Source organism: Peromyscus californicus, unplaced genomic scaffold, assembly GCF_007827085.1.
Source record: "Peromyscus californicus insignis strain IS unplaced genomic scaffold, ASM782708v3 Scaffold_5__1_contigs__length_169319896, whole genome shotgun sequence".
Classification (NCBI taxonomy): Eukaryota; Metazoa; Chordata; class Mammalia; order Rodentia; family Cricetidae; genus Peromyscus; species Peromyscus californicus.
Genome location: NW_026294573.1, coordinates 53,035,475 through 53,062,088, shown reverse-complemented (window position 1 = coordinate 53,062,088; position 26,614 = coordinate 53,035,475). Strand labels below are relative to the sequence as shown.

General features: G+C 48.1%; 1 protein-coding gene across 1 annotated transcript in view; it reads right to left on the bottom strand.

The window, feature by feature from the left end:
- The window catches only part of Kank4 (KN motif and ankyrin repeat domains 4), a 71,230-nt gene that overhangs the window by 16,338 nt on the left and 28,278 nt on the right, over positions 1-26,614 (bottom strand). The window contains exons 2-7 of the mRNA XM_052716312.1: positions 18,831-18,915; positions 10,243-12,141; positions 8,926-9,037; positions 6,452-6,670; positions 5,223-5,310; positions 3,128-3,347 (exon numbers count right to left, since the gene is read on the bottom strand). Of these exons, the coding sequence (XP_052572272.1) occupies positions 3,128-3,347; positions 5,223-5,310; positions 6,452-6,670; positions 8,926-9,037; positions 10,243-12,141; positions 18,831-18,849 (2,557 nt within the window). The 5' untranslated portion in view covers positions 18,850-18,915. The remainder of the gene's footprint in view (positions 1-3,127; positions 3,348-5,222; positions 5,311-6,451; positions 6,671-8,925; positions 9,038-10,242; positions 12,142-18,830; positions 18,916-26,614) is intronic.

The following is a 26,614-nucleotide window of genomic DNA, read 5'->3' as shown; positions in this document are numbered from 1 at the left end:
TGTGTGTGTGTGTGTGTGTGTGTGTGTGGTGTGTGTGTGTGTGTGTGTGTGTGTGTGTGTGTGTGTGTGTGTGTGTGTTATTATGCACATGCATTCCATTATGGGTCTTGCCGGGCAGTGGTGGCGCATGCCTTTAATCCTAGTACTCAGGAGGCAGAGGCAGGTGGATCTCTGTGAGTTCGAGGCCAGCCTGGTCTACAGAGCAAGATCTAGGACAGTCACCAAAACAACACAGAGAAACTCTGTCTCGAAAAACCAACAAAACAAAACAAAACAAAAAAACAAAGAAAACCTCCAAACAATCAAACATTATGAGTCGTAGGAATCTCACTCAGGCCGTCAGGCTGGGCAGCAAGCACCTTTATCCACTGAGCCCTTTCCTCAGATCTTTGATCTGGAATTTTTTTCTTTTTAATATTTTATTTTTATTTTATTTTTATTTTTTTCTTTTTAATATTTTATTTTTATTTTATGTGTATGAGTTTTTTGATTGTATATTTGTATGTATACCAGGTGCATGCAGTGCCCTTGGCAGCCAGAAGAGGGCATCAGATTCCCCCTGGAACTAGAGTTACAGATGGTTGTGAGCCTTCAGGTATGTGCTGGGAACTGAATTTGTGTCTTCTGCAAGAGAATATTTTGTAGTATTCTTAGCCACTGAGCCATCAAAATAGCCCCAGATCCAGATAGCAGTAGATGCTGCCTCTGCCTTTTTCTCCTCTTCCTCCTTCTATTCTTTTTCTCTGAAAGAAGGTCTCACTATGTAGCCTTGGCCAGCCTAGAAGTCATTATATAGACCAAGCTGGCCTTGAACTCACAGAGATCTGCCCAGAGTGCTGGGATTAAAGGTGCACTCCACCCTGCGCAGCAGATCTGGATCTCTTTTTTTTTTTTTTTTTTTTTTTTTTGGTTTTTCGAGACAGGGTTCCTCTGTGTAGCTTTGCGTCTTTCCTGGGACTCACTTGGTAGCCCAGGCTGGCCTCGAACTCACAGAGATCCGCCTGGCTCTGCCTCCCGAGTGCTGGGATTAAAGGCGTGCGCCACCACCGCCCGGCAGATCTGGATCTCTTAATAGCCTTGTGAACATTCCGCCTGAATGACCCATCGTTAACTTGAAACCCTCTCCAAGTGGAACACTGTCTTTCCCACACTTGGTCCTTCCTGTCTACAGTATCATCACTTTCTCAGGCACCTGAGCTTGACAGGTCATGCCACTCTCCTCACACCTCACAGCTAACTGGTCTCTTCCACCCTTTGGATACAATCATCTCCACCTATGGAAGGCCTGCGCTGTCTCTCTGTGGACCCCTACAATGCCCTCCAGTCTGCCTGCCACCTCCTCACCTGTGGCTAATCCAGTCCTACCATGAGGTCACACTTCCTAAAGGATTTATTGGCCATGTGCTTCCTACACAAAAACCTGCTCAGCTTCCCAGCACCTTCCAAACAGAATTCAAATACCATCAGTATCCAAGGGCCTGCACATGCAGCTCCAGCTTAGCTTCCCAACCTTCATTCGTCTACTGTACAAACCAGAAACCTTTTGACTCCAGGGAGGTTTTCTTTTCTCATGTTCTATAGTGTTCTCTTCTTCTGGGACATGTCACAGGTTGCTCCAGGCACCTTTCCTGCTCTCTGAACTGGACACTGTATCCCTTTTCCATCTTGAAATCACATCTAGATCTCTCTCTTCTGAGCCTTCATCCTACTCCACTCTGATTTTTTAATGATTATTTTAGCATTTTATCTGTAAAGGTGTTTTGCCTTCATGTATGTATGTGTACCACATGCATCCCTCGTATCTGCAGAGGCCAGGAGAGGGTATCAGATGTCCTAGAACTAGAGTTATAGACATGTGCATGGTAGTTTGAAAGAAAATAGCCCCCCAAAGTGTGTGGCACTATTATGAGGTGTGGTGTTGTTGGAGTAGGTGTGGTCTTGTTGAAAGAAGTGTGTCACTGTAGAGACAGGCTGTGAGGTCTCCTCTATGCTCAAGCCACGCCCAGTGTCACAGTCTACTTCCTGCTGCCTGCATATCGACATGTCGCAGCTACCTCTCCAGCACCATGTCTGCCTGCATGCTGCCATGTCCTGCCATGATGATAATGGACTGAATCTCTGAACTGTAACTGAGCCACCACAATCAAATGTTTTCTTTGTAAGAGTTGCCATGTCGTGGTGTCTCTTCAGAACAATAGAAACCCTAACTAAGAAGAGCTGTGAGCCTCCATGTGGGTGCTGGGAAATGAACCTGGGTCCTCTGGAGGTGCAGCCTGTTCTTAACCGATGAGCCATCTTTCCAGGCCCCAACTCTGGTTTAAGCTATAAGCTTCCTAGAAACAGAGGGCTCACTCCTGGTTCACCTTTGCATCCCTGATTCATAAGTCATAAGAAATCAACAGATACTTAATGAAAGATACATGAGTCAAACTGGTTAATTGGAGCCATGCTTTTGTTAATAGTGTTTTATGGAGACAAGAGACGGTGGCCTTTCCTAAGATGTGGCACAACTCTGGAGGTGGACAGACCAAATGCAAATCTGCTTTATGACCTGAGCAAATTCTATAACCCCAAGTCTCAGTTGCTCATCTGCAACATGAGAGGGATCGTACTGATGACACCATAGGGGTGAGCAATACTATGAAGAATAATGGCAGAGGACAGGCAATGGGGACTTGCTTCTGTGGTGCATATACTAAGATAGGATGCTACAGAGGGTAGCCTGGGCCCTGTGCAAGGAAGACATGCAAACTTGTGAAGATTTCCTCATTAAGAAACAAAACAACAAAACATGCCTTTAATCCCAGCACTTGGGAGGCAGAGGCAAGTGAAGCTCTATGAGTTCAAAGCCAGCCTGAGCTACCCAGTGAAACACTGCTTTGAAAAACAAACAAACAACAAGCAGGCAAATGGTCTGGCCCCATTCCTGGACTACAAGAGGAACCAGAAGATGAGAAAGGAGTGTGATACAAGAGGGCCCCTTACTGTAGTCCCAGATACTCAGAAAGCTGAGGCAGGAGGATGATTTGAGTCTAGGATAGCTTGGGCAACATAAAAAGATCCCATTTTATAGGAACAAAGAGGTGGGTCTTTAGAGAGACACAGATGCCTCGGAGCCATTTCTGACCTGTGTCCAGCAGCAGCTTCACAATGGCGAAGTTGGAGTGTGACACACTGTAGTGAAGGGCTGTGTTCCCACTTCGGTCAGCCAAGTTGACAAGCAGCTTCAGAAGATGTGGGGAATAAGGCTGGACCTCGAGGAGGTAGGCGGCCACCACTGCAGGGCTCGATAACTTCCGGCTGGATACACGGAACCACTCTTGACTGATGGTATTCAAGCTTTGCCTCTGAGATGGCAGAAATTCTGATTACAAGAGATTCCCTGGCCTAGGTACCCTAGTTAGAGCCCCAGTGACACTTGGATAGGTCAGCTTTTGGATGCTTCTCTCTCTCTCTCTCTCCTCTCTCTCTCACTTCCCTGCAGCTCCTCCTGTGTTTTATCTGGGGGATCTGAGACGGCAGGACCAAGAATCCCACAGCACACTCGATGCTGGTGTGTTTCTCCCCACCCTCCACTTCCCACGCATTGGCAACCACATACAAAACAACCACATACAAAACACATATCAAGCAGGGACAGCAGCTCTGTGTGTGACAAGCCCAAATGTTTAAGGCCATATATTTAGAATATTTATCTAAAGGGCAAGGGATACTACTGGGATGTGGTTATTATAAATGGTTTTATGTTCATTCTGGAAGGGGGACCAGGTTTAGTCATTAAATCTACATAACCAGACGCAAGCTCTGGCTCAGCCATGTGATTATACACCCTCATGGAATACTTCTTGTCCCTGTGATAAAATGGGGCCGGCTTCCTTGTTTCCATGGTTCTACAGGGTGAGGTAATTTTAAAACCTATTGGACAGGGGTAAGGTGGCAGAGATGAAGGGGATTCGCATCCTACGGTTTGATGGAATGTGGGGTGGTGCCAAGCTTGCATGCACGTGAACTTGTGCATGCACATTTCCAGAGTGGAAATATCAGAGTCGCATGTGGCTGAATCATTTCTCTGTATCAGAGTATCTTCTCTATCTAGGGAATCGAGAAATCCTGGAGGAAAGCCATGGTGTTATGGAATATAGTGGTAGATTTTAAACCAGGAGCTGAAGCTGGTGGAGTCCTTGCTGAGCATGCATCCCATTCTTAGCACCACCTAAAAGCAGGCACAGTGGCAGCTGGAGGCAGCAGGATCAGAAAGTTCAAGGTCACGCTTGGCTATATGATGAGTTTGAGATCAGGCTGGACTGTATGAGACCTTATCTCAAAATAAATGAATGAATGAACAAATAGTTAAAACTGAGCTTAGTTATGTAATCTGAGTATCAGGAGTCTCCATCAACATTCACCTCACGTATCAGCTCCTTAACAATCTGGGGAATGCTATTTGCCAAATCAGCTAAGATTAAAAAGAAACAAAAAAACAAAAAATGGGTTGGGTGAGTAACACACACTGCAGAATTGATCATTTTTAATCTCTGGGCTGCTCTGCTGAGGGAGCAAATGGGCTTTGAAAGTGCTTACAGGTTTTTCCACTTTGGGTTGGACAGCTGTCTCCTGGCTCAGGCCAGTAGCCTTTGATTAAAAATAGAACACAAGAATTACAGGTTCTAATCTCCATGGGACATAAGCATGGGCCAGATCAAATGGAGGTATGTTCTTATTTTTGGTCTCCTGACCCATCAATACATGTTAAGCAAAACAGTGATATGGTAGAATCAAGTGTGAGGACTCGAGGTGATGGAGACAGGCTACCAACTGTCATTTATTGATGAGGAGACCAGGCCTTGAGCATTGAATTAACTTAACTGCCTTCGGAAGAGGTCCTGGAAGTAAAACCCAGGTCACATTCCACATGCCTTTTCTACTTTACCCATGGTTTTGTTGGACTGCAAGGCACTTTGAAACCTAAGTCACAGAGTTTAGTGGTAGTTACAACTTCTAGAAACACTTGGTACAATGCCTCTGACCCCATGGCTAGCTTTCTTGTGCATTAATCCTTCTGTTCCCTCAGCCTAGCCCATCTCCTGAGGGGACAGCATTTGGGTAAATCACAGAATGCCTGAGGAGTGAGACTCTGTGTGCACACACACTCTGCTGCCTCAGATAAGGGACCAAAGTCACCCCATTGGAAACCTCCGTGAGACAGTGGAAAGTCCAAGTACCAGGAGCTGCTCGGTGGTGGCCCCGGTTTCCGGCAGGTGCTGGCTCAGTGCCTGGCATGCGGTAAGAAATTCCTCTGAGGGTTTACATCTAAAGAAAATAGAGAGATTATATCGTTCAATTTACTGACAAAAGAAGACATTCACTGTCCACCTGCAGCAGCTGAAATGCTCAAAGCTGGGAGACTACTCCACAAGAGGGACATTCCTAAAAAACATGGCTGCTCATAGTTCTATGTGGCTTGGCAGCTGAGTGCTTCTTGCTTTTGGCAGGGGCTGGAGCAGAGAAGGAAGGCATTGGGGCAAAGGCCCCACACTAGTCATTGGCATGCCAGGAAGGAAAGTACTTCCTGCCTGGGTGCCCAGAAAAGCCAAAGAACCTAATGCATATGAGCAGACTCTTCTGGTTAGTCCCCCCATGAGAAGCTGTGAGGTCAGGGTGTCCCAGTGACAGGCACTTGTCCCATGACTGTGAGGACCTCCTCTCTCATGGAGATTTAAAAGCATGGTCTGCTTGGGCTGTTGTAATGGAGTTGCCCAGCTCTGGTCTTCCATCCTCCAAACCCAGGCTCAGGATGGCAGAGGTGACGTCAGTGGTTCTAGCTGGCCTATTTCTATGTATCGAGGGCCGACTCTGTGCTAGGCAGTTGACAGCATTTCTTCATACAGTCCTCAGATACAACCTATCTGACTGCTTTCTCAGATGAGGACATTGAGGGGGCTGTGGGTTAAAGACCCTGATGGTCAAAGTGTGGAACTACAAGTGTGGCCGCTGTCACCAGCCGCATGAAATCCCAGCCCTCAGGCTATGACAGAAGAGGCTGCGTAAGACTCAGAAGGCCAGGGGCCCAAATCCTTGCCCTACTTGGGGCATCACCTCATCTCCCAATGCCTTTGTTTCCACATCTGTAAAGCAAGTGTTGCAGTAAGTGCTAAATTCTAGGACTGCTAAGAGGATTCCTAAAGTATGTGTCAAGTCTGCCCTATTTACAGTGCCAACAGATGTTGGTTTTACACAGAGAACCTGGGCCATTTGAATTGTTCCTCCTGGAGGCAGGGGTCACATTTGTTTGGTTCACTTAGCACAGGGGTTGGCACAAAATAGAACCTCCACAAACATTGCTGATCGGATGGGTAAAAGTGCACACACACAATGGGACTAGATGGAGGAGAAATATGCCCTTATCTCTCTTCAGAGGGACATGTGTCTCATTTCTACCTACGTGACTCACCTCTCAGGCCTCAGATGAGAGACTTCCTCCCCAGGCCCACTTGTCTGGCCTGAGTTACTGGTGCCTTCGGGGACACCCTGCTCAGCCTCACAGGCAGCATGCATGTCTCTCTCCTGTGTGGGCTCTGAGCAATCACGCTTCTTCTCGGTCTCACTGTCAGACACGTCCTCAGGAGAGCTGTCCTCCCCGCTGGTCTCCTCACTGGAAGTGGTCTCATAGCTAGGAAAGGACACAAAGGCCATTTGGTCCATGCTTCGTGACCAGGGCCAGTGGTTCATGTCAACATCAGTACGTGCGTCTGGAACCCTATGCTCAAGAGAGGAGCCCAAGTCTAGGCTAACATCCCTACACCCACCTTCGGTTCCTGAACTGCCTCACTTCTCTGTGTGGCCAGGAATCCTTTAGCCTCCTGCTCCAGCCTGGATTACATCTGACGGTGGTGAACCCCTCAATACCTGCTCCACACAGGCTCTGATGTGATAATAGCCACAAATTAAATGGCAGTGGAGGGAGGAAGACTTACTTCAAGTTGAACGTAGGTTGGGCATACCTGCAAGTTCAGCACTCAGGGGGGGTGTGTGCGTGCGTGCGTGAGTGCGTGCGTGCGCATGCGTGTGTGTGTGTGTGTGTGTGTGTGTGTGTGTGTGTGTGTGTGTGTGTGTGTGTGTGTGTGATATAGGCTCTTAACCTTGGCTGTACACCAGAACCTCTGGAGTGTTTAGCATTCTCAGTGTGTAACTGTACCCCAAGCTAACTACACCAGGCTCCATGATTGCAATCAAGAATTTCCAAGGCCTGGTGTCCCTGGTATGTAGCCACGCTGAGCACCATGGTTCCAGAGCCCCAAATACTGAGGAATGGCCGGGCCAAGACTCTCTGGGCAGGGCAAGCAAAGAGAAGAAAGGGAGGTGGCCAAGCCATCAGGCCCCTCCAGGTCTGGCCTAGAACCCCTTCAGGCTTCTGTAGCACCCGGTACCTCTTCACCAAGAGAACAGCCAATCAGCAGTTCCCCCTTCCTTATTTTTTTTTAAAGGATTTATTTATTTACTATGTATACAGTGTTCTGCTTGCATGTATGCCTACAGGCCAGAAGAGGGAAGGAACCAGATCTTATAATAGTTGGTTGTGAGCCACCACGTGGTTGCTGGGACTTGAACTCAGGACCTCTGGAAGAGCAGCCAGTGCTCTTAACCTCTGAGCCATCTCTCCAGCCCCCCCTCTTTTTTTTTTTTTTTTTTTTTTTTGGTTTTTCGAGACAGGATTTCTTTGTGTAGCTTTGCACCTTTCCTGGATCTCGCTCTGTAGACCAGGCTGGCCTCGAACTCACAGAGATCCACCTGGCTCTGCCTCCCAAGTGCTGGGATTAAAGGCATGCACCACCACTGCCCCCCCTTCCTTATTTTTTAAAAATTATATTACATCTGTATATTCATTTGTGTTCTCTCTCTCTCTCTCTCTCTCTCTCTCTCTCTCTCTCTCACACACACACACACACACACACACACACACACACACATCACATCACAGTGTGTGTATGGTCGGAGGACAGTCTGAGGGAATCTGTTCTCTCCTTCCATCTTGTAGGTCCTGGGGATTGAACTCAGGTCCTCAGACTTGGTGGCAAGCACTTGTACCAGCTGTGCCATCTCACTGGGCTCTCTGTTTCTTGACTTACCCATGAGCTAAAGGTAGCAACCAGGATTTACTTGCCTTTTTTTTTTAACCCTGTCACCTAGCTTATAGCTGTCTTTTAATGACCATTTGTGAAGTGACCCATTTAGGTATAATCTAAGAGCAAACCATTCAACCACAAACTGCATACACCCCAGATTACATTGCTTAGTGACGTCACCGACGTCTTAGCTTGTGCAGTACTCTGATGTTCACACGGTGATGGAATCCCCAACTATGCCTTTCTCAGAATGCAGTCTTACTGCTAGATGACACGTGACCATACGTAATGCTCAGTCTCCCAGTCTAGGGAAGGCTTGGCTCCTGTTCTCTATCAATGGACTAGTTGTTTTGGGTTTGATTTGCAGAAGAAAAAAAATGGATTGGGTTTGGGGGTGTAGTGGTAGATAGAGTACCCACTACTGTGTGCAAGACCCGGGTTCAATTCAATTGTTTATTTCCCAGCACCAGAAATAAACAAAGAGATCAAACTTGAAGTTCAACAAATCAGCCAAGCTTGTGATAGTTTCAGTGTTGTGTTCAAAGGGCCCAGAGACCCTGAAACTCCCACAATCCCCCTGGAGGTGGGCCCTGAGGAGACCAGGACAAACCATTAAAAGTAGAGGTTCTAGCAGACCAGCACAGCTGACAAGGAGTCAGACGTGGGCCAACCCAACAGTCCACGGAGATGGAATCCCTGCCGAACACTGAGACGCAGCTGGGTCCCCCAGGACAAGGGTGCTAAGGACAGCAGTAGGTTAGGTTGCAGGGAAGGCAGTCTGAGCTTCACAAGCGATGCTTACCCACCGTTAACCCCAACAAACTGAAGGTTCTTTTTGGTCCCATTACCTCCTGCACGGAAGCCATAGTCTTTCTTTTTCATTATGGATTTAAGGCTGGTCGACGGAGAGATCTCTAGGCAGACACAATATCACAGGTTAGAATGACCTTGGGGCAGCCAGACTAGGATTCTTGCTTTAATAGGGATATGAAAGGAAGAAAGGAGGAGCAGGGGGCAGATAATGCAGACTGGATGTTTTAGGGCTGTTAGTCAGAGGCCCTTGGGTTCAATGATTGTAGAACTGTCCCTGGGAATGATGTCACTCTTTGTATGACAGAGTAGCTATTGGAACACTTCTCAGAACATGTGTGTGGTGTCAGCACTGTCTTTATCTCGGGGCTGGGAAATGTGGCGCTCAGACTTGCACACAGGATGGTATGGCAGAACTCAGGTCTTTGGATGCTGGTCAATACCCATCTCTACTCAAAGGCCTCTCAATACTCTTCTCGGAGAGTGTGCAAGTTACCACCTGTGATGACACTGGACTCAGGACTGATATGGGAACCAGGTCACAAATCTTGTGCTATGTAATGGCATGGAAGACAGTTCCCCATAGGCAAATCTAGAAGTAGCCGATAAGTGAGAAAGTAGCAGGTTTGTGACCTGTGGCAGGGAGCCGACTTGTGCTCTGCAAGGCACTCTGTGGTTTAGTGTTGTTCAACAGTGAAGCGTGCGTGTGATGTGACCCATTAGGTCATTCCTGCTCAGCTAAGGGGTAACCTCTATACATGAGCATCCCTTCCTCCCTCCTTCCGTTCCTCCTCCTTGCCCTCACTCCTTCCACCCATTCCTCCCTCTTCCTATACCCCAAGTATTAAATGAACTATTTCAGGTCTCTTTATAATGTTCCTTCAAACTGAAGCTAGAGAAAACCTCTGATGTGAAAAGCAAGAAAGGAAGGTGGGGTTTGTCCAGGAAGCACAAAGGAAGGCCCAGGAGGAGTGTATAGGTAGTATTCTTGGTCTTTGACGTGGCCCTATACATAATGCATCGCAGACAAGGTGCCCTCTGGGCAGACTCATTGCTGTAGGATTATGGCTTGGCAAATGGGTTTCCCTCCATGCTGGGTATCTCTGTGGCCTGTGCTATCTCTTTAGCTGTATGTGGAAGTCCTGCAGCTAGACACAATCCAGCAACAAGGTTTCCACTGATCAGTTTTTATTCCCCTGAGTCCCTGGGTGTGTTAAAATCTTTTTCAAAAACATACTCACAATTAAAACCCCCAGTCCCCACAATTTGTCATGTAAAGGAGAAGTAGGCCCCAGGCATCAGTACTTACCCGGTGGCGGTGGAGGGGTGGATGAGGGTGGGGCAGGTGGCTCCTTCTGCTCTGGGGCCTGGGCTGAGTAAGCAGAGAGCAACAGGTTGAGGGAACTGAGCAGCTGGTTCTGAATGCTGCTGAGCTTGGAGGCAGGCTGCTTGATGGCGCTGGCCAGCTCCGGGTACCCATGCTCCAGGCAGTTCCACTGTTCATGAAGAAGTTCTTGGATCTTCTTAACATACTGGCCGATTGTGGCATCCTGTGGGGAACTGGCGGGCCTTCCAGGTAGCTCAGCCCCTGGGAATTCTGAGCTGGCCTCCTCCCTGATCACTGAAGCAGACTCTCTGCTGTTGCTCCAGGGAGAGGCTCCTGTTACCCTGCTTAAGTCCTCAGCCCCCACCTGTGGGCCTCTCTCCTGCTCAGAGACATCTTCTTTGATCCTGAGCTCCATGGAGAGGCAGCTACATAAGGACGAGGCAAGGACCTGTTCAGGTCCCCTTGCCAGGGACAGCTGGGGTGGCAGCGCAGGTTCTTCGGGACTCTGATGGCCTTGCTTGGGACTACTTTGGGCCCATGGGAAGCCATTCTTCTCTGCTCTAGATGCCCAGCATTCAGGATCTGGGGTTCTCATCAGGTTGACTCCAATGTTCTTGTCACAGGAGTCCTTGGGGGTGAGTTCACGAAGAGGATCAGTGTTTACCGTGGCATCGGTCTGGTCCAGAGCATTACTGGCCTTCTCTTGACTAAGTTTTTCTTCTAACCGGGCTACAGTGCACTCCAACTCTTGGATCCTCTGTTCCCTTGCCTTGGTCTCCTCTTGCTGCCTCGTGAGGGCGGCTCTGACGTGGGCAAGCTCCTCTGTTCTCTCTGACAACTTGTCCTCAAGGGCCAAGACCTGATTCTTCAGGCTGGAGACACTGTTGGTATCTGTCCCCACCAGGCCCAAGCTTTCCTCTGTTACCCGGATACCAATGCTCCTCACATCCACCTCTATGGGTGGAGGAGGTGGGATCTCACTGATACTGAGCTCAATTTCCTCCAGGAAGAGTTCACTCTCAGGGATGGGGGATGGCAGAGGGGGTGGGCTGGGTGTGGAAGAGCCGGGAGTTAGCACCACCTCTGCCTTTCTGGCTTGTTGCTGAATTTCCGCATTCCCTAGAACCATAGGTACATTCTGGACTGAGGAGGGAGGACCTGGCTGAGAAAGGTGAATGGAAGCCTTTATGGCACCTTCTTCAGGCTCAGCTCCCTCCATGACCAGCTCTGGAATTGCTGGTTCCAGCTCTCCCACCTCTCTGTCTGTTGATTGGGTTGATGCTTGGAAAGCTGTGAACCCTTCTGCAGGGTCAAAGGTATCATCACAAACACTGCCTTCACCCTGGAGCAGTGTGGAAGGAACCGGGGTCAGGCTGGACTCATCGGGGGCCCGGTTTTGTAGCAGAGTAGCAGGCATGCTGGATGCTCTCAAAAGCAGGGGCCGTCCACTCCCACCATCCTCCAGAGCACCAGCCTCTGCCTGCCCGGTATCCTCTGCCAACAGGGCCTTCCTGTGATAGCTGAGCTTACTACCATACATTGAGGCCTGGGGGACGTCACCCAGTGGCAGTGACTGGGATTGCTCCTGGGTCCCCAGGGATATCTTTCTGGGCACCACAGGAGACCAGTTTTGCTGAGGAGGAGCAGCATGGATGCGAGCCCCACTGTCAGGAAGGCTGAAGTTTCGGGGCAAAGTACTAAACTTCGCTTGCTTGGCTCTTCTGTGGATAGGAATCCTTTTGATGGTGTGTCCCTTCTCAATATCATCCACATATTTGAGGAAATCCAGGTCCAAATGAAAGCCATATGGGGTCTCCACAGAGTAAGGGTGGCTCTTTGCAGGATCTTTCTCTTCATCCCCCCGAGAGGACTGGTCTTTGGCTGGGAGATATGAGACATAAAGAAATAAGCACAAAGTTAAAATGAGGCTGAATGTCTGTGACTTTGACCTCACCTTACCGTATGAGCCTTCCCTTTGATGCTCTAGCCTTCGGAGGATGCTGGGGAACCTACGGACTTGATGCCTGTGCTGGATATCGTCTTACCAAACCAATGCATATTTAGCCAACGTCTGTGCTTTCTTATTTTCAATATGCCATTTCAGTTGTTATCATGAACCTACCCGCAGGAAAACAAATTTGCCTCACACTGTTTTTCTGGGTTGCATTGCGTAACGGCTGAACTGAAGTCCAGCAATTTGTCAAAGGAGGGTACCGACTGATAATTATAGACTCGGAAGATTCTGCAGGATGAGATACACAATTTTCTCAACATTCAAAAAGAAACTGGTATGCCTCAAATAGGTTCCAGCAAATCTTGCAAAAGGCTAAGATATTGATAATTTATGACTCCCACATTTCTTAAGCTCCTGGGGTGCCTAAGCCTCTGGTTACCTAAAGACCAACAGGAACTAGAGCAGGTGATCATGGATGCCCAGTTTTCCTTCCCCCTGAAAACTGAGTAGGATGATAAACGTGCTCACTATTATAGTTACTATTTTTGTGGAAGCCCAAAATGTAGAGAACTGAGGTCCCATGATGGATGTCAACGTATGTGACTCACCACTGGGAATGAAGGAGGGCTTACACACATTCGCTGGGATTAATTGATTGCTGGGTTTTAGTGAAAAAATACAAAAACCATCAGCAATTCAATCCATACACCTCAGCTACTATTTACCGAGTGTCAGTTGCTGAGCTATACATTCTAGAGACACAAAGATAAGCAAGTCAGTAACAGCCATTTCTCTCAAAGGATTTATGATCAGATACTGCAGCAGCAAACACAATGCAATGTGCTGGGTAACTGGACATTGTATATAGTAGTCTTCTTCACTGACTTATTTTCCCCCTTTCTCTGGAAGTCTTTTCTTGGATATGGAGGAAAAATTTGCCTTGCTAATGGAGGGAGACTTTAGAAGAGTGACGTAAGATGGCAGATTCTATGAACAAATAGAAATTTGCCAGAACAAGAGGGCAAAAGACTTTGTAGCAGTTAATCCCCGAGATGGCTCTGTCAATTCTTAGCCCCTTTAGACAAGCAAGCTAATTCCACCAAGAAGGGGAAATCTATTTCTTCACCACTTTGAATCTCTGCTGGCTTGCAATGCTTTGGCCAAAAGAATATGGCAGGGAGGATGCTAAGAGAGCTCTAAAGTTAGACCATAAGGAGACTGGTAGTTTCTATCAGGGCCTCTCAGAATGCACCCATGTCGGGAAGCTAGCTACCATATAAGAACTCTCTGAGATTGTCATAATGTGAGGACGCTTAAGCAGCTTCCCATAGAAGTTATCTCGAGAAGGAGAAGGAATGGAGAGAGGGAGGAATAGAAAGAAAGACTGTCCTAGCCATCTTAGCCCAAACACCAGGCATAAGTATAAAGGAACATCAGACTTTGACTACAGGAAGGACCCAAGCAAGGAGCTCTCAAGCTAAATCTGGACCAGTAATCAATTACTGTGGGAAGCCATTAAGTTTCAGGGTGGTCCGCTCTGCAGCAGCAGGCAGTCATTCTCCAGGGTAGAAGGCAGTGAAATGGCAAAGACACAGAGGTGTGGGCTCACAAAGCCCTCCATGGGTGGGTAAAAGTTTATATGGCCACAGCTTAAAGTGTAGGATTGAAGAGTTAGGAGAGAAATACAGGATGGGGAAAGTGAAGAAAAGCCGGATCCTGAAGCAACTTGTATACATGACAACCATGTGACTCACTGTCTAGGTCACAGGATTCCCTAGCAGGTTTTAAGTAAGGAGTACACTGGTGAAATTTCAAGGAGAGGTGTTTTGGGGTTTTTGTTTGTTTGTTTTTGTAGTTGCTTTGGTTTGGTTTCGAGATAGGGTCTCACTGTGTAGCCCAGGCTGGCTCTAAATTGTCAATCTTTCTACCTCACTCAGCCTCTGGAGCACTGGGATTATAATTGTGTGACGTCCTGCACAGCTCAAAACGAACATTCTTGCAAAGGACTGAAAGAAAAATAAATCAGAGGCCTGGCCTGGGACCAGTAGACAGATTGTTGACATGGCCAAGGTGAGAAAAACTGGAAGTAATTTGGAGGGAAATAGACGGGCTTTAAGAAGGCATAATGGTGGGATTGCTGGGGGAGACAGCCCGGGGCTGTGCACCTGCTGGCTCCTCCTTCTAGCAGTGCTACATGCCTGCCCAGTGACTCTGCTTAGGTGTCTCTAGAGAAGGGGATGAAGCCAACTTGACACAGGAAGTCTCTGCACCACTATTGCTAAATAGATCTACAGGCCCGTGGGTGATTGTTAGAACCACAGCAGAGAGCAGAGTGAGCTTCTCCTGAGTCACACCATGGTCCCTGCTGGGCTTCAGACTTCCAGTAGACAAGAGGCAATGTGCCTCCGGCACCCAAATACCTCCACATAACCACATAACTTGCCATCTACCCACACAACTTTTTCTCCCAACTTGCCCACTTGCCAAGGAGACACACTGCAATTACAGTAGTGTGGCCATTTTCTGTTATTGCTTGTGTTGGTTTCCTAAGCTGTGCCCTGAAGCCTACTGGCCCACTCAGAAGAACCCTTGATTAGGAGAAGTCAAGTCAGAGAGGACATGGCTGTCCAAAGTGGGGAGATTCATGACCCAGAGCAGAGACTTCTCCTAAAGGAGAGGCTGTACTGTTTATTGCATCTGTCTATCACCTCTATGCAGTAGAAATGCTCTGATTTTCCCAGGGGCCTCTGGGAGCAGATCTGGAGCATGAAGACATGGCATCAAGTAGGAATCAGAGTGTTGAAAGGCAGAGAGAGCCAAGGGGAGCCAAAGGAGCCCGAGACTGAGAAGACATCAGAGGAAAGAGGTTTATGGGTCTGGAGTGATGGCTCAGCAATTAAGAGTACTTGTTGCTCTTCCAGAGGACCTGAGTTCCATTCTCAGCCCCTATGTCAGGCAGCTCACAACTGCCTGTAACTCTAGCTGGCCTCCAAGCACACCCACAGAGCATATGCTTACCCAGGCAGATGCACATAAATAAATATATCATTTTTAAGAAGTGAGATGTTTAAGAGGCAGCTTCCTACATACACACACATACCCATACTCACATATCAATTTGGTGATTCTCATGTTACCCTGCATGCCACCCCATCTCCCTGTATTCTTCCTTTCCTCCCAGGGCAAGAGTCATGCTGGAGCTTGAGCATTATGCATAAGACCCAACCTCACATTAAGATGGGCTCTTGTTAGTTCTATCTGGTATGCAGGAGCTCGGGCAGGGGGTCAAGGCAAGAAGTACTTAGATCAGTCCCTGTTCAAAATAAAAGTTAGATCAGGTAAACCAACCTTTCTACTTATGTGGCTCTGGAAAAAGAATCTCATTTCTTTATGCCTCAGTTTCTTCCTCTGTAAAGTAGAGAAAATATTACCTGACTTGTAGACTGACTATGTGGGTTCTTACTGAGGCTCTTACAGGTAGAGATGGGGAGGTATGATGGGAGAGGACTGGCTGTGGATTCTCTCCCTGGGTTAATTAACTCTGTGAGCATCAGAGCTTGACTCTGTGTGTGTGTGTGTGTGTGTGTGTGTGTGTGTGTGTGTGTGTGTGTGTATGTGTGTGTGTGTGTGTGTGTGTGTGTGTGTGTGTGTGTGTGTGTGTGAAAGTCTCCCCAGAAAACTGGAGAAACTGGGGCAATGAATCAGGGGGAGAAGAAAAAGAAAACCATGAGAGATTCAGAGCTACTGGGAACTGTTTTGCTCTAAAAGCAACGTTGGTTGGTAGGCACTTGGAAAAGCCTGCAAACACAACCATTAGACAGACAGACAGACAAACAGACACACATACACGTAGCTGAATTTTCTCCAGTCCTGACTGGGCCCTATAACCCAGCAGTCCTGCAGCCACTCAGACCCAGGTAAACACAAAGAGGCTTATATTAATTAAAACTACTTGGCCATTTAGCTCAGGCCTACCACTGACTAGCTCTTACACTTAAATTCAGCCCATTTCTGTTAATCTATGTGTTGCCACATGTTCCATGGCTTTACCTGTATGCCATTACATGCTGTTCCCTGGACAGCGGACTGGCATCTCCTGACTCAGCCTTCCACTTCCCAGAATCCTCCTTTCTGCTTATCACACCTATACTATACTTCCTGCCTGGCTACTGGCCAATCAGCCTTTTATTTATCAACCAAATCAGAACAACACATTCAGAGCATACAGAGCCATATCCACAGTACACACACACACACACACACACACACACACACACACACACACACACACAGAGGATGGGGGCAGATAGGAAAGGGACAGAGAAGGAAGGAGTGACAGTCATTGCCTCAAAGGCTAAGTGAATGAAGGCTAGCAGGTGAATGAATGAATCAGAGGTAAAGAGCAAAAGCAACGCTCCAATGTCTGTCATCAGTTTCTGAAGGAAACGGAGAAAACAGAACTACAAGAAAGTGACCAAAAGTGATGCCAGGAAGAAAGGATATTAAGTGAACTTCTTTGAAAAGCCAAGCTAGTGCAGGCCTGGTTGCTCAGGCTTTGAATCCCAGCACTCAGGAGGCAGAGGTAGGAGGCAGGCAGATCAGTCTGGTCTATATATAGCAAGGTTCCAGCCAGCCAGAGATACATGATGAGACTCTGTCTAAAACAAAAGAAGTCAAGATCCAGAGGATGTACCCAAAGGGAGGGGCACCTTCCTTGAATTACTGGAGGTGGGTGTCCTTGAATAACTGAAAGGGAGTGATACCGAGGAGGTGGAGAAGGAACCATTTCCAGGAAGCACTGGAAGAGCAGCTCTCTGCAGGAAGTGGCAGGCTCCTGAAACACAGGGAAATGCGTTTGGAAACAAACAGGAGGAGGGACTGCCGCTGACCTCTAGTCCTAGGTCCTGCCACCAGTAAGGGCCACCAGTTAGGGCCATGTGACTGAAAGATTGGGAACTCTCCTAGTTCCTGATACTGGGGGATTTGGAAAATGGCATCTCATCAGAGTCGGGAGTCTGGGCTCCGGGCTGTGGCCTGCAGCATGTTTCCTGGGAGGGAACGTTCACTATGCTCAATAGCTATTACTCAATGATTTTATGTGCAGCATTTTGCTTCCTTCCATATGTGAGAGCCAAAGTTACATTTTAAGTTTTAATTACTATGCCTTAGAGATCCATGAAGCAAAAATGCCTCTGATCTACAAGCCTTTTGCCCAAGGACAGATAGTTTCTGAAATGCTGGAGGCAATTGTTTATGCACAGGAGATAATAAGCCATATGTTTTCACTCCACTAAACAAGTTTGTTTGACCCATCTGCAACAGTTGTGCTTGATCGCCTGTGGGCAGGAGGGTCATAGGCAGAACATACATCAGGATGTGTGCTTGCCCCTGATTGGATGTAGGCTGGATGTACATCAGGATGTATGATTGCCCCTGATTGGACCCAATGGGAAATGCAATGGATTATGGGTTTTCCTTTTTAAGCCTCAACAAACCATGAACTTGGGTATGGACCTGGCCAGAGCCCATCCACCTGGCCAGGATTTAATTAAAGCTTGCTTCAAATTTGGCTTTAAATTATGGTAGTGGTGTTATTCTTGATTGGTGGGATTAACATGTACCAAGCCTGGGAGATACTTTATTAAAACCCATTTATAGATGAGATATGACAGACAGTTTGGAAAAAATGCCCAATATTATATCACCTATGAGTCACTCTTCTACCACACGGCCAAAGTATCCTTGTGACTGGCTTTGGTGGAGGGTTAGGGGCCAGCAATCTTGACAGAGACAGAAACATGAACACCGACTGCCTATTGAGATTTGTCTGCTCTTCCTGTGCTTGGCTCCTCTACCTCCACGTGGGACTCTGCCCTGCTATCCTCCTGGATGACGAGTGACATGTGGTTAAGTCATTGCCGATGGCCCAGGAGTTAACCGATCAGACGCACAAACAGGCCATTTTAAACCATCCAGCCCCCACCTAGCCATCTAGGAGATCCCATGAACGGGCCCAAGAGAGATCAGCCACACCAGCCTAAACTAGAATGCTGCCCCCAACAACTAACTTCCACAATCTTCTGAGAAATAGTAATGTTCTTTAAGTCACCTTTTTATTCCCTCATCTGTTTAAAAAAAGGGGGGGGGGGATGGGTGACGAGGAAAGAAGAGATCCTATTGCATTCTTGATAGGTGAATGAAAGGAAAAAAATTTAAATTATCCATATTTAATGTTTTTTACTTCACAAGACTTCACTATCGACAGGTGGTGGTGGTGTACATCTTTAAGCCCAGCACTTGGGAGGCAGAGGCAGTCAGATCTCTGTGAGTTTGAGGCCAGCCTGGTCTACAAAGCGAATTCCAGGACAGCCAGGACTGTTACACAGAGAAACCCTGTTTTCAAACGCCCCCCCCCCAAAAAAAAAAGACTTCAGCCTCATTCTCTATCACCCCACCATGGTTCACTGCTGAAGTGGGTGCTCTGGACCGCCAGTATTGCCTGCTTGGAGACCGCTTCCTATAGACCTCTCGAAAGTCATTTCAGGTACTGGTGGTGATTAACCCTTTGTAAATCAACTAACCCTTTAAACCAGGGAACAGAACACCGCTTGCCTACCATCTGCCGTCTCCATCATATGAATACAGCTCTCAGTCTCTCAGGCACCTCTCATCCACTGAGTCTGTGCAATCTGTGGGGAGTTCTGAAAGAAAAGAAACAGAAACAGTTAGCCCTGCCAGAGCTAGAATAAGTTAAAGCTGAGGAAATGGCACAAAGAAAGTGACACTCCATTCAGCCTTTCTCCTAAGGATGCTCGCAAATTAGCTTTCCCAAGTGGGAGGTGAAAAGCCAGACACATTCCAGAGCACCTCCATTTTGGGTGTGTCCTCATGGAACGCTAACGGTAAAGCTGCCACTGAAGACATTTGGCAAATGAGGGAACTGAGGCTAGGTGAATTGTTCCAAGACCTCTCAGCAGACTATTGATGGAGAGAGAAGAAGCCCAAGGTGTCTGGCAATGAGTACGGGGCTCTTTCTGGACCTGGTAAGAGAATAGAATCCATCTTGTAAAAACTCTAGAATGGAATACCTATAGATGATTTAAGGCATTCCCATCAAATTCAAGACAAAGATAAGATAATGTCAAGACTGGCAAAGAGCTGATACTTGAGGGTATATGTTTATAACCATGGGCAGAAAGGACAAGAGGAGGGTCAACCCATTGGCCAGAAGACATCAGGGACTTCCCAAGCAGAATGCTGTCCTTACTCTGAACTGGTCAACCTTGAGATTTGACCATCAGTCCTCAAAGCTTTAATCCATTCACAGGCCCCTTTCTAGCTCCTATCCCATTACAATAAATCACCCAGAAACTGGCTTTGTATGATTATCAGTCAATTTCCATTAGAATAGGGAATTACCTACAGCAGAGGCAGCGGGGTTGTTGTAGGAATTTTAATGTGCCTGGCAATAGCCAGGAGAGAGAACAGTGTGCTAGTGAAAAGGAAAGGGTCTGGGAATGAGAAGCGACCCTCCAGGACACACACACACACACACACACACACACACACACACACACACCACAGGGTGGGAAAGTGAAAACATTACTTCCCGCCGGGTAATTCAGGACAGCCCAATATTAAGTGTGACATGAACTCTGTGAGCGCTGTCGTGTCTCCCAAGCCTGGTCCCTGCTTTCTCCCTGGGATCCTTCACACAGTCTACACACACTTGTCACAGGGCTTCTCCCTCCGATGTCTGGCTGAGCTTCAAAGGCCATCCACGTTTTGTGGAAGCAGAAACCTTCTGGCAAAACTGCCTGTGCTGACTGACCATTGCACTTGGTTTGGAGTTAAAGAGCTCTTGACCAACAAGTATTTGATTCTGGAAGGGAAGAGAGCTGAGATGTCTTTCTGTATGCTGTGAACACGTGTGGCTCCCATTGGATAATAAATAAAGCTGTTCTGGCCTATGGCAAGAAAGCTTACAGCCAGGTGGGAAATCCAAACAGAGATAGAGAGAGAAGGGCGGAGCCGGGAGAGGTGCGAGCATGCGAGCCCACTGTGGAAGGAGCAACAAGATGTCAGCAAACCGGTAACGCCACAAAACTATGGGAATGGGTTAATTTAAGATGAAATTCAGCTAGCAAGAAGCTGAAGCCATAGGCCATACAGTTTGTAATTAACATAAGCCTCTGTGTGATTATTTTATAAGCGGCTGTGGGACCGCAGGTGGGAGAGAGACTGCTGGGCAAGGCAGGACTGGAGAGACATCTGGCTACAAGCTGGAACAGACAAACCAGGGATAACCAAGGTCACAGTGGTGGCAGGTCTCAGAGCTAAGAGTGGCCTGGAAGGAGAACAATGGAAAAGCATGGAAGGTTCTAACCTGGGGCTGAGGAAGGCTGGCCCTGTGGTAAAGGGGGGACTCTTAAGCAAAGGACTCTCCTGCCTCGCCCGCGATCCCCTATCTGCGGCCTCTGGGGGTGGAATGGCAAGCAGGGGAGGGTGGGCCGTGGGAAGTGGCTTTTGACCCTCCACCACCTTAATCTTTCTTTTTTTCTGCCTCCTGCTCGCCTACATCCTGAGGCCCCAAGCCACAGGTGGGGTCGGAAGCACTTAATACACTGAATTGTCTCATACAGTTCTCGCCTTAACCCCGGAGGATTATTACTCTCCTTGTTCAGATAGGGGAGACTGAGGCTGAGAATAAGGTCACATCTAGCAGGGGGTGCAGTGTGACAGAGGATCCAGCCTCGCCAACCCTGTGCTAGAGCTACAGTGGCCAGAAACGCCTGTCCGTCCTGCAGGCCAGCCCAGTTCACAGCTGTTGTGGCTGTCCCTTGTCCCCTTGGGAGGGGAACCTTTCTGACAATTCTTCCTTCGTTACTCAGTTCATGAAAGGAGGGGGACTGCTTGAGCCTTCATGAGGCAGCTTCTCTGAGGCAGGATACCACCCACCATGTGTAGCTGGACCATGGCTACTAACCCTAAACTAACCAGCACCCGGGGACATTAGTTACCGACTTTGGCTAGAATTCCGAATGCAGTCCATCAAACGTGGGATCAAATCACTTCAAGGAACTCTTCCACACACATAAGGCCTGATTTCAGGATGAAAAACTCCATGGAGGCCTCTAAGGTTTACCTCCACTCGCATTTTACTAAAACTAATCACTTCAAGGCTACAGATATTAAGTGGAGTTGAAAGCCAGCTCTCTGAGGAAGGGCCCTGTGAAGGGCTCAGAACACAGAGCAGAAATGAAGGAATTCACCCTTTCCTTCCCCACGCCCCACCCGAGCTGGGTCCACTCTCCTCCATGATTCTTACAGCACACATGGTGGAGTTTGGCTCAGGAGGCTTCCCTGGAGTTGGGCGGGTGTTTGGCGGTTAGGTAAATAGGAAAGGATAACTACCACACCATCACATGCTACTCCGTTCGAACACAACATGAGTAGAGGATAACTTTGCTGGACATAACGCCCCTTTAAATCCCACAACCATCTGGAGCATTTAAAGCTTTGATACACGGCATTTTAAAACCAGCCTGCGAGGCTGTATCCACAGTTGGAAGACCTTTCAGCATCTGTCGCTGTTGTCCGTGGTTTGCCCCAGTCTCAAGGATCCCCACTCAGAGCCTAGCCTTTCTCAATAGCTCATTACAGCCCCAACCTTTTGAGAGCACATAGCTTTATCTCTTTCTAGTGCTTCTCTCCTTTATCAGCAAGCCTCTAAAGGTCAGGATTCTCCCAAGACGCACCCCTGTTATCACCCGACTCTCCACATTTAAAACATGTTGGACATACTGTGCATGGTGTTTAAACGAGTAAGGGGGAGCAAGCTTATCTTCAAACGGAACCCACGGAGAGAAAGGAACAGGTGCCGAGCCCTAAGTGTCACTTCCCCAATGCAAGCAAGCCTGGGGAGCTGGCTCTGAATTATAGATGAGGACAGAGGCAGCCAGAGGCTACGTGGCCAACCTGAAGGTCCCCAGTCAATTAGGGGCAGGATGGCAAGTGTCCCTCCAAACTTAAGGGACAGTGAGGGGGGAAGGGCCAAGACAGTCAGTGTCAGCAGCCAGGCCATGTTAGAAATAGTTTCCTCAGGTCAGCCCAACTCCTGGAAGTCTTCACCCACCCCCACTCCCTCCCCCATCCACATTTATTCCTTTTATGATGCCATTTTCAAACCTCATTTAACCTCAAGTCGAAGTATAAAGAAAGCCTCTTCCTTAGTCCTGAAACTGAGACCCGTGTTGCATTTTTGTTCCCCGTCAAACCCCTCTTTCTTCTGCAATAATAAAAATGCCGCTTTTCATCGCAGAACAGGCTGCATGCCAAAATAAATAGCACCTTGGATTTCCTTGAAAAGAGAGCTTGGCTCAATGCACAGCCTCCCTGCCACAGAATTCTTGGACAATTCAACCTTACCAAGTCAAATATTTAGCATGGGAGCACACCAAAATAGCAGCCGCCTGGGCCCTCCGTGATCACCTGACAGAGACAAAGCCCTCTTTCCAAAAGAGAAAAGAATGCCTCCCACACCTGGGGCGATCCTGCAGCTGAGACAAGAGCTTTCATTCCCCATCCTAGGACCCCAGTTTTCCAAGTGGTCCTGGAGGCATCTGATGGCCCAGCTCATCTGTGGGGGCGCTGAAGCTGGGGCACCAAAGAAGTCAGATGCACTCCTAAAAGATTCTACCTGCTGAGTTCTTAGCCAGGCTCACTTCCCACTCACCAGGAAATGGGGTGGTAGGATTCTGGTTAGCAAGGCGCACATTAACACAATTGCATTAATTCCATTTCCACATGTTTTTTCATGTGTTTCTCTTATTTAGCTCACATGCAGCTGCTGGATCTGGGGCTTCTTGGAGAAGACAGGTCAGTTGGGTAGCAAGCTGTGTACACATCACCCCCCTCAAGCACCCCTCCATTCTTCTGCACAGCCCTAGCAGGAAGGACCCGCCTCTCAGGAGGCCGGCTTCAAGCTGCAGAGATGGAGCTGAGTTCAGCACAGCCCAGTCCGCTTCCCAGCTGTTTGTTAAAGGTCAAGTGACCCGTGACCTTGTTGAAAAAGCAAATACTGACTTCCTTTTTGCTCTCTGAAATAAGCAAGCTGGGTCAGAAACGAATTTACGCTCAGTAAGTTAATACTGGATCAGACAGGAAAATGGAGAGTGCTCAGGTCTCTCAGGTGCAGACTTTGTTCTTGGGGAACTGCCGCTGTTTTAGGGGGATACACCCAAAGACACCCCCCTACACACACACACACACACACACACACACACACACACACACACACACACACACACACACACCACAATCTTCTCCTTGATGCCTCCAAATCTGGGAACCCAGGAGAAGGAGTTCCCACCTTCCCCCTCCAGCTGGTCAATGAAAATGCTTGTAATAGTGATGTGGCCTCCTAAGGACTGGGAACCTGCTGGGCTTCAGGGCTGTCTGTCATCCTGGCTCTGCTTTAGAAGCACCCTTCCCCTCCCCCTCACCCCAAGGCTGGGATAATTAAGTGAATGAAAGTCAGCTTCAGGGTGGATAGAGTAATGTCTGGTGAATTCCCAGGGCCAGACTAGCAGTTCTCACTTCCTGCTGCCCACCAGTCTGATGCCCTAGAACCCCAACATGTGCCCTATCCGGCAGGAGAGAAAAAAAAAGCAAGTACCTACAGTGACAAACAAACTCCTTTTCTGTGGCTCCTGCCCCCAGCAGGATTTCTAACTGCTGGAGGGCCCAGCAATCTGGAGTCCAACCTGGAGTTGCTACAGCTCTCAAAGCAGAGGCAGGTGTGAGGTGGAGCCCACCTCTCCAAACCTGACACTGCTCCTGTTCCTCCTGAAGACAGACGGGGTGACCTGGTCCAACAGAGGTCCCAAGAGTCTTATGCTTCGTGTATACAGGCTGAATACAACAGTATTGGAGAGACATGAGTCCCCAATATCAACCACCAGGGCTCCAACTGGACCTGTAAGACATGTCGAAGGCAGCTCTCTATCATAGGCACTAACTATTGACGTTCTTTCCAGCTCGGCCCAGGCTCACATCAAACTTGCGCTGAACTTGATGCTGGCACCAAGTGTTATCTCACCCTGAACTGCAGCCTGCATCTCCCTAATACACATAAAAAGCCCTTCCTTTCCATTCTGCGCCCCTTTTCTCCCCACACCAGTGCTTAGTGCAGACTGGCCAAGGTCTAGTGTTCCTGTTATACAGGTAAAGGGAAAAAAAAAAAAAAAAAAAAAGACAGACGGTCTAAAAGAATTCCCTTGGATCTCCCAGGAGTCAAATTCCTGGGGTGGAATTGTGTTCTTCTCAGTCTTTTTCTTGGAAGATTCCCAAGCATCTTGCTTTACCTCGAGACGAACAGACTTTCTGAAAGGGCACAGAGTAATGTGTATGGCTGTAGACAAAGCTATAGAATTGGCATGTATGCTTTTCAATTGTTAGAAGTGTGTGCGTCACTCAAGAACCAGACAGTCAGCTAGAAAAGGGTCCGCAAGGCAGCCGGAATGCTAAGGTTATATGGAAAAGGCGCTGAGGAGCAAATCCCCTCTGAGATACATTTGAAAGGCCTACTGCCCATGGTTGTAGACTATTAGTTTAAGATGTGTTACATTTGTTTATGCTGTGGAATATTTGTCTAATGATGCAAAGATGTGTTGCATTCTTTTATGCTGCATTTGTTTAACTCTGTAAAGCTGCATTACTTTGCCTGCCTAAAACACCTGATTGGTCTAATAAAAAGCTGAACGGCCAATAGCAAGGCAGGAGAAAGGATAGGCAGGGCTGGCAGGCAGAGAGAATAAATAGGAGTAGAAATCTAGGCTTGAAAAAAAGAGGAGAAAGGAGAGAGAAAAGGAGGAGAGGGGGACGCCAGGGGCCAGCCACCCAGCCACCCAGCCAGTCACAGAGTAAAAAGAAAGATATATTGAAAGAAAGGTAAAAAGCCCAGAGGCAAATCATAGTTAAAGAGAAACAGGATAATTTAAGTTAGAAAAGCTGGCTAGAAGGAATCCAAGCTAAGGCCAGGCATTCATTCATAAGTAAAAATAAGTTTCTGTGTATTTATTTGGGAGCTGGGTAACGGGCCCCCAAAGACTAAAAAAAAAATTCAGCTATAACCCATTACTTTTGAACTATCCGGAGGACAGCTAGAAACACAAAACATGCCTGTGGAAGGGAATAAGAGAAGACTCTCCATTTGTCTCATGCCTCTCCAGTTAGACACCCTCCCCTCTGCTCTGGGTGCCTCAGACAGACACAGTCTTTTCCTCTCTCAGGACAGAGTCCTCCATGCCCACCCTTTTCTTTAGGACCCACAGTCTCAAAGGCTCTGCCACCTTCTTGGCCTGCCTGTCCTCTGAATCTCACACATCTTCCCCCATGCAATGGTCACCTTGCCACGGCACCCTGACCGTCTGTCCTCTGCCACAGTGGTGGCCTCTGGGTCTGTGTCCCTGACCCCCACCACAGTCACCGGAAAACATGTGAAAAGAATTTATCCACAGCTCCTATAGATAGACATTCCCTGTGTGCCTGGAGAGCATCTCTACCTCAGGCCTCTCACCAGAGTAAAGCGGTAGATCTCAAAGAGAAGGGGGGGCAGAAAGGATGGGGAGGTCCCTCAAGGGAGCAATGTTATAGTTAGATGTTCTGTGGTAAAAGTATAATCTGACGGATGGGCTAATCTCCCTGAGTTGACCACTACCTGATAAATATACAGACCATGCTAGGGGCCTTAAGATGGCTGAGTGGGTAAAGGGGCCTGCTGCCAAACCTGACAAACTGTTCCATTCCCATCAACCCACGTGATGGAAAGAGGTAACTCCTACAAGGTGTCCTCTGACCACCACATAGACTGAGTGTACACACACACACACACACGCACACACACACACACACGCACGCACGCACGCACGCACGCACACACACACACACACACACGCACACACACACACACACGCACACGCACACGCGCACACACACACGCACACGCGCACACACACACACACACGCACACACACACACGCACACGTAAAAATATAATAAATCACACTGTACTCACAAATATGTACAAGTACTATGTGTAACTCAAATATGGGGTTTGGCAGTGAAGAACACTTTCTGCTCTTCCAGAGGACCTGAATTTAGTTCCCAGCACCCACATCAGGTGACTCACCACCTGTAACTCCAGTTTCACTGTCTTCTGGTCACCAAAAGTGCACGTGCACCAGGCACTGGGCTGAATGCCTGCAACTCACAAAAGAGAAGTTCTCTGGCGTCTCTATAACCCGCCAAATGCCCTCTCTCAAACTCCAAGAGGCAAGGAGTTATGTGTCCGGTTGTGTGTTGGTCCCCGCCCCCAGCCCCCCAGACGGGGAAGCTAAG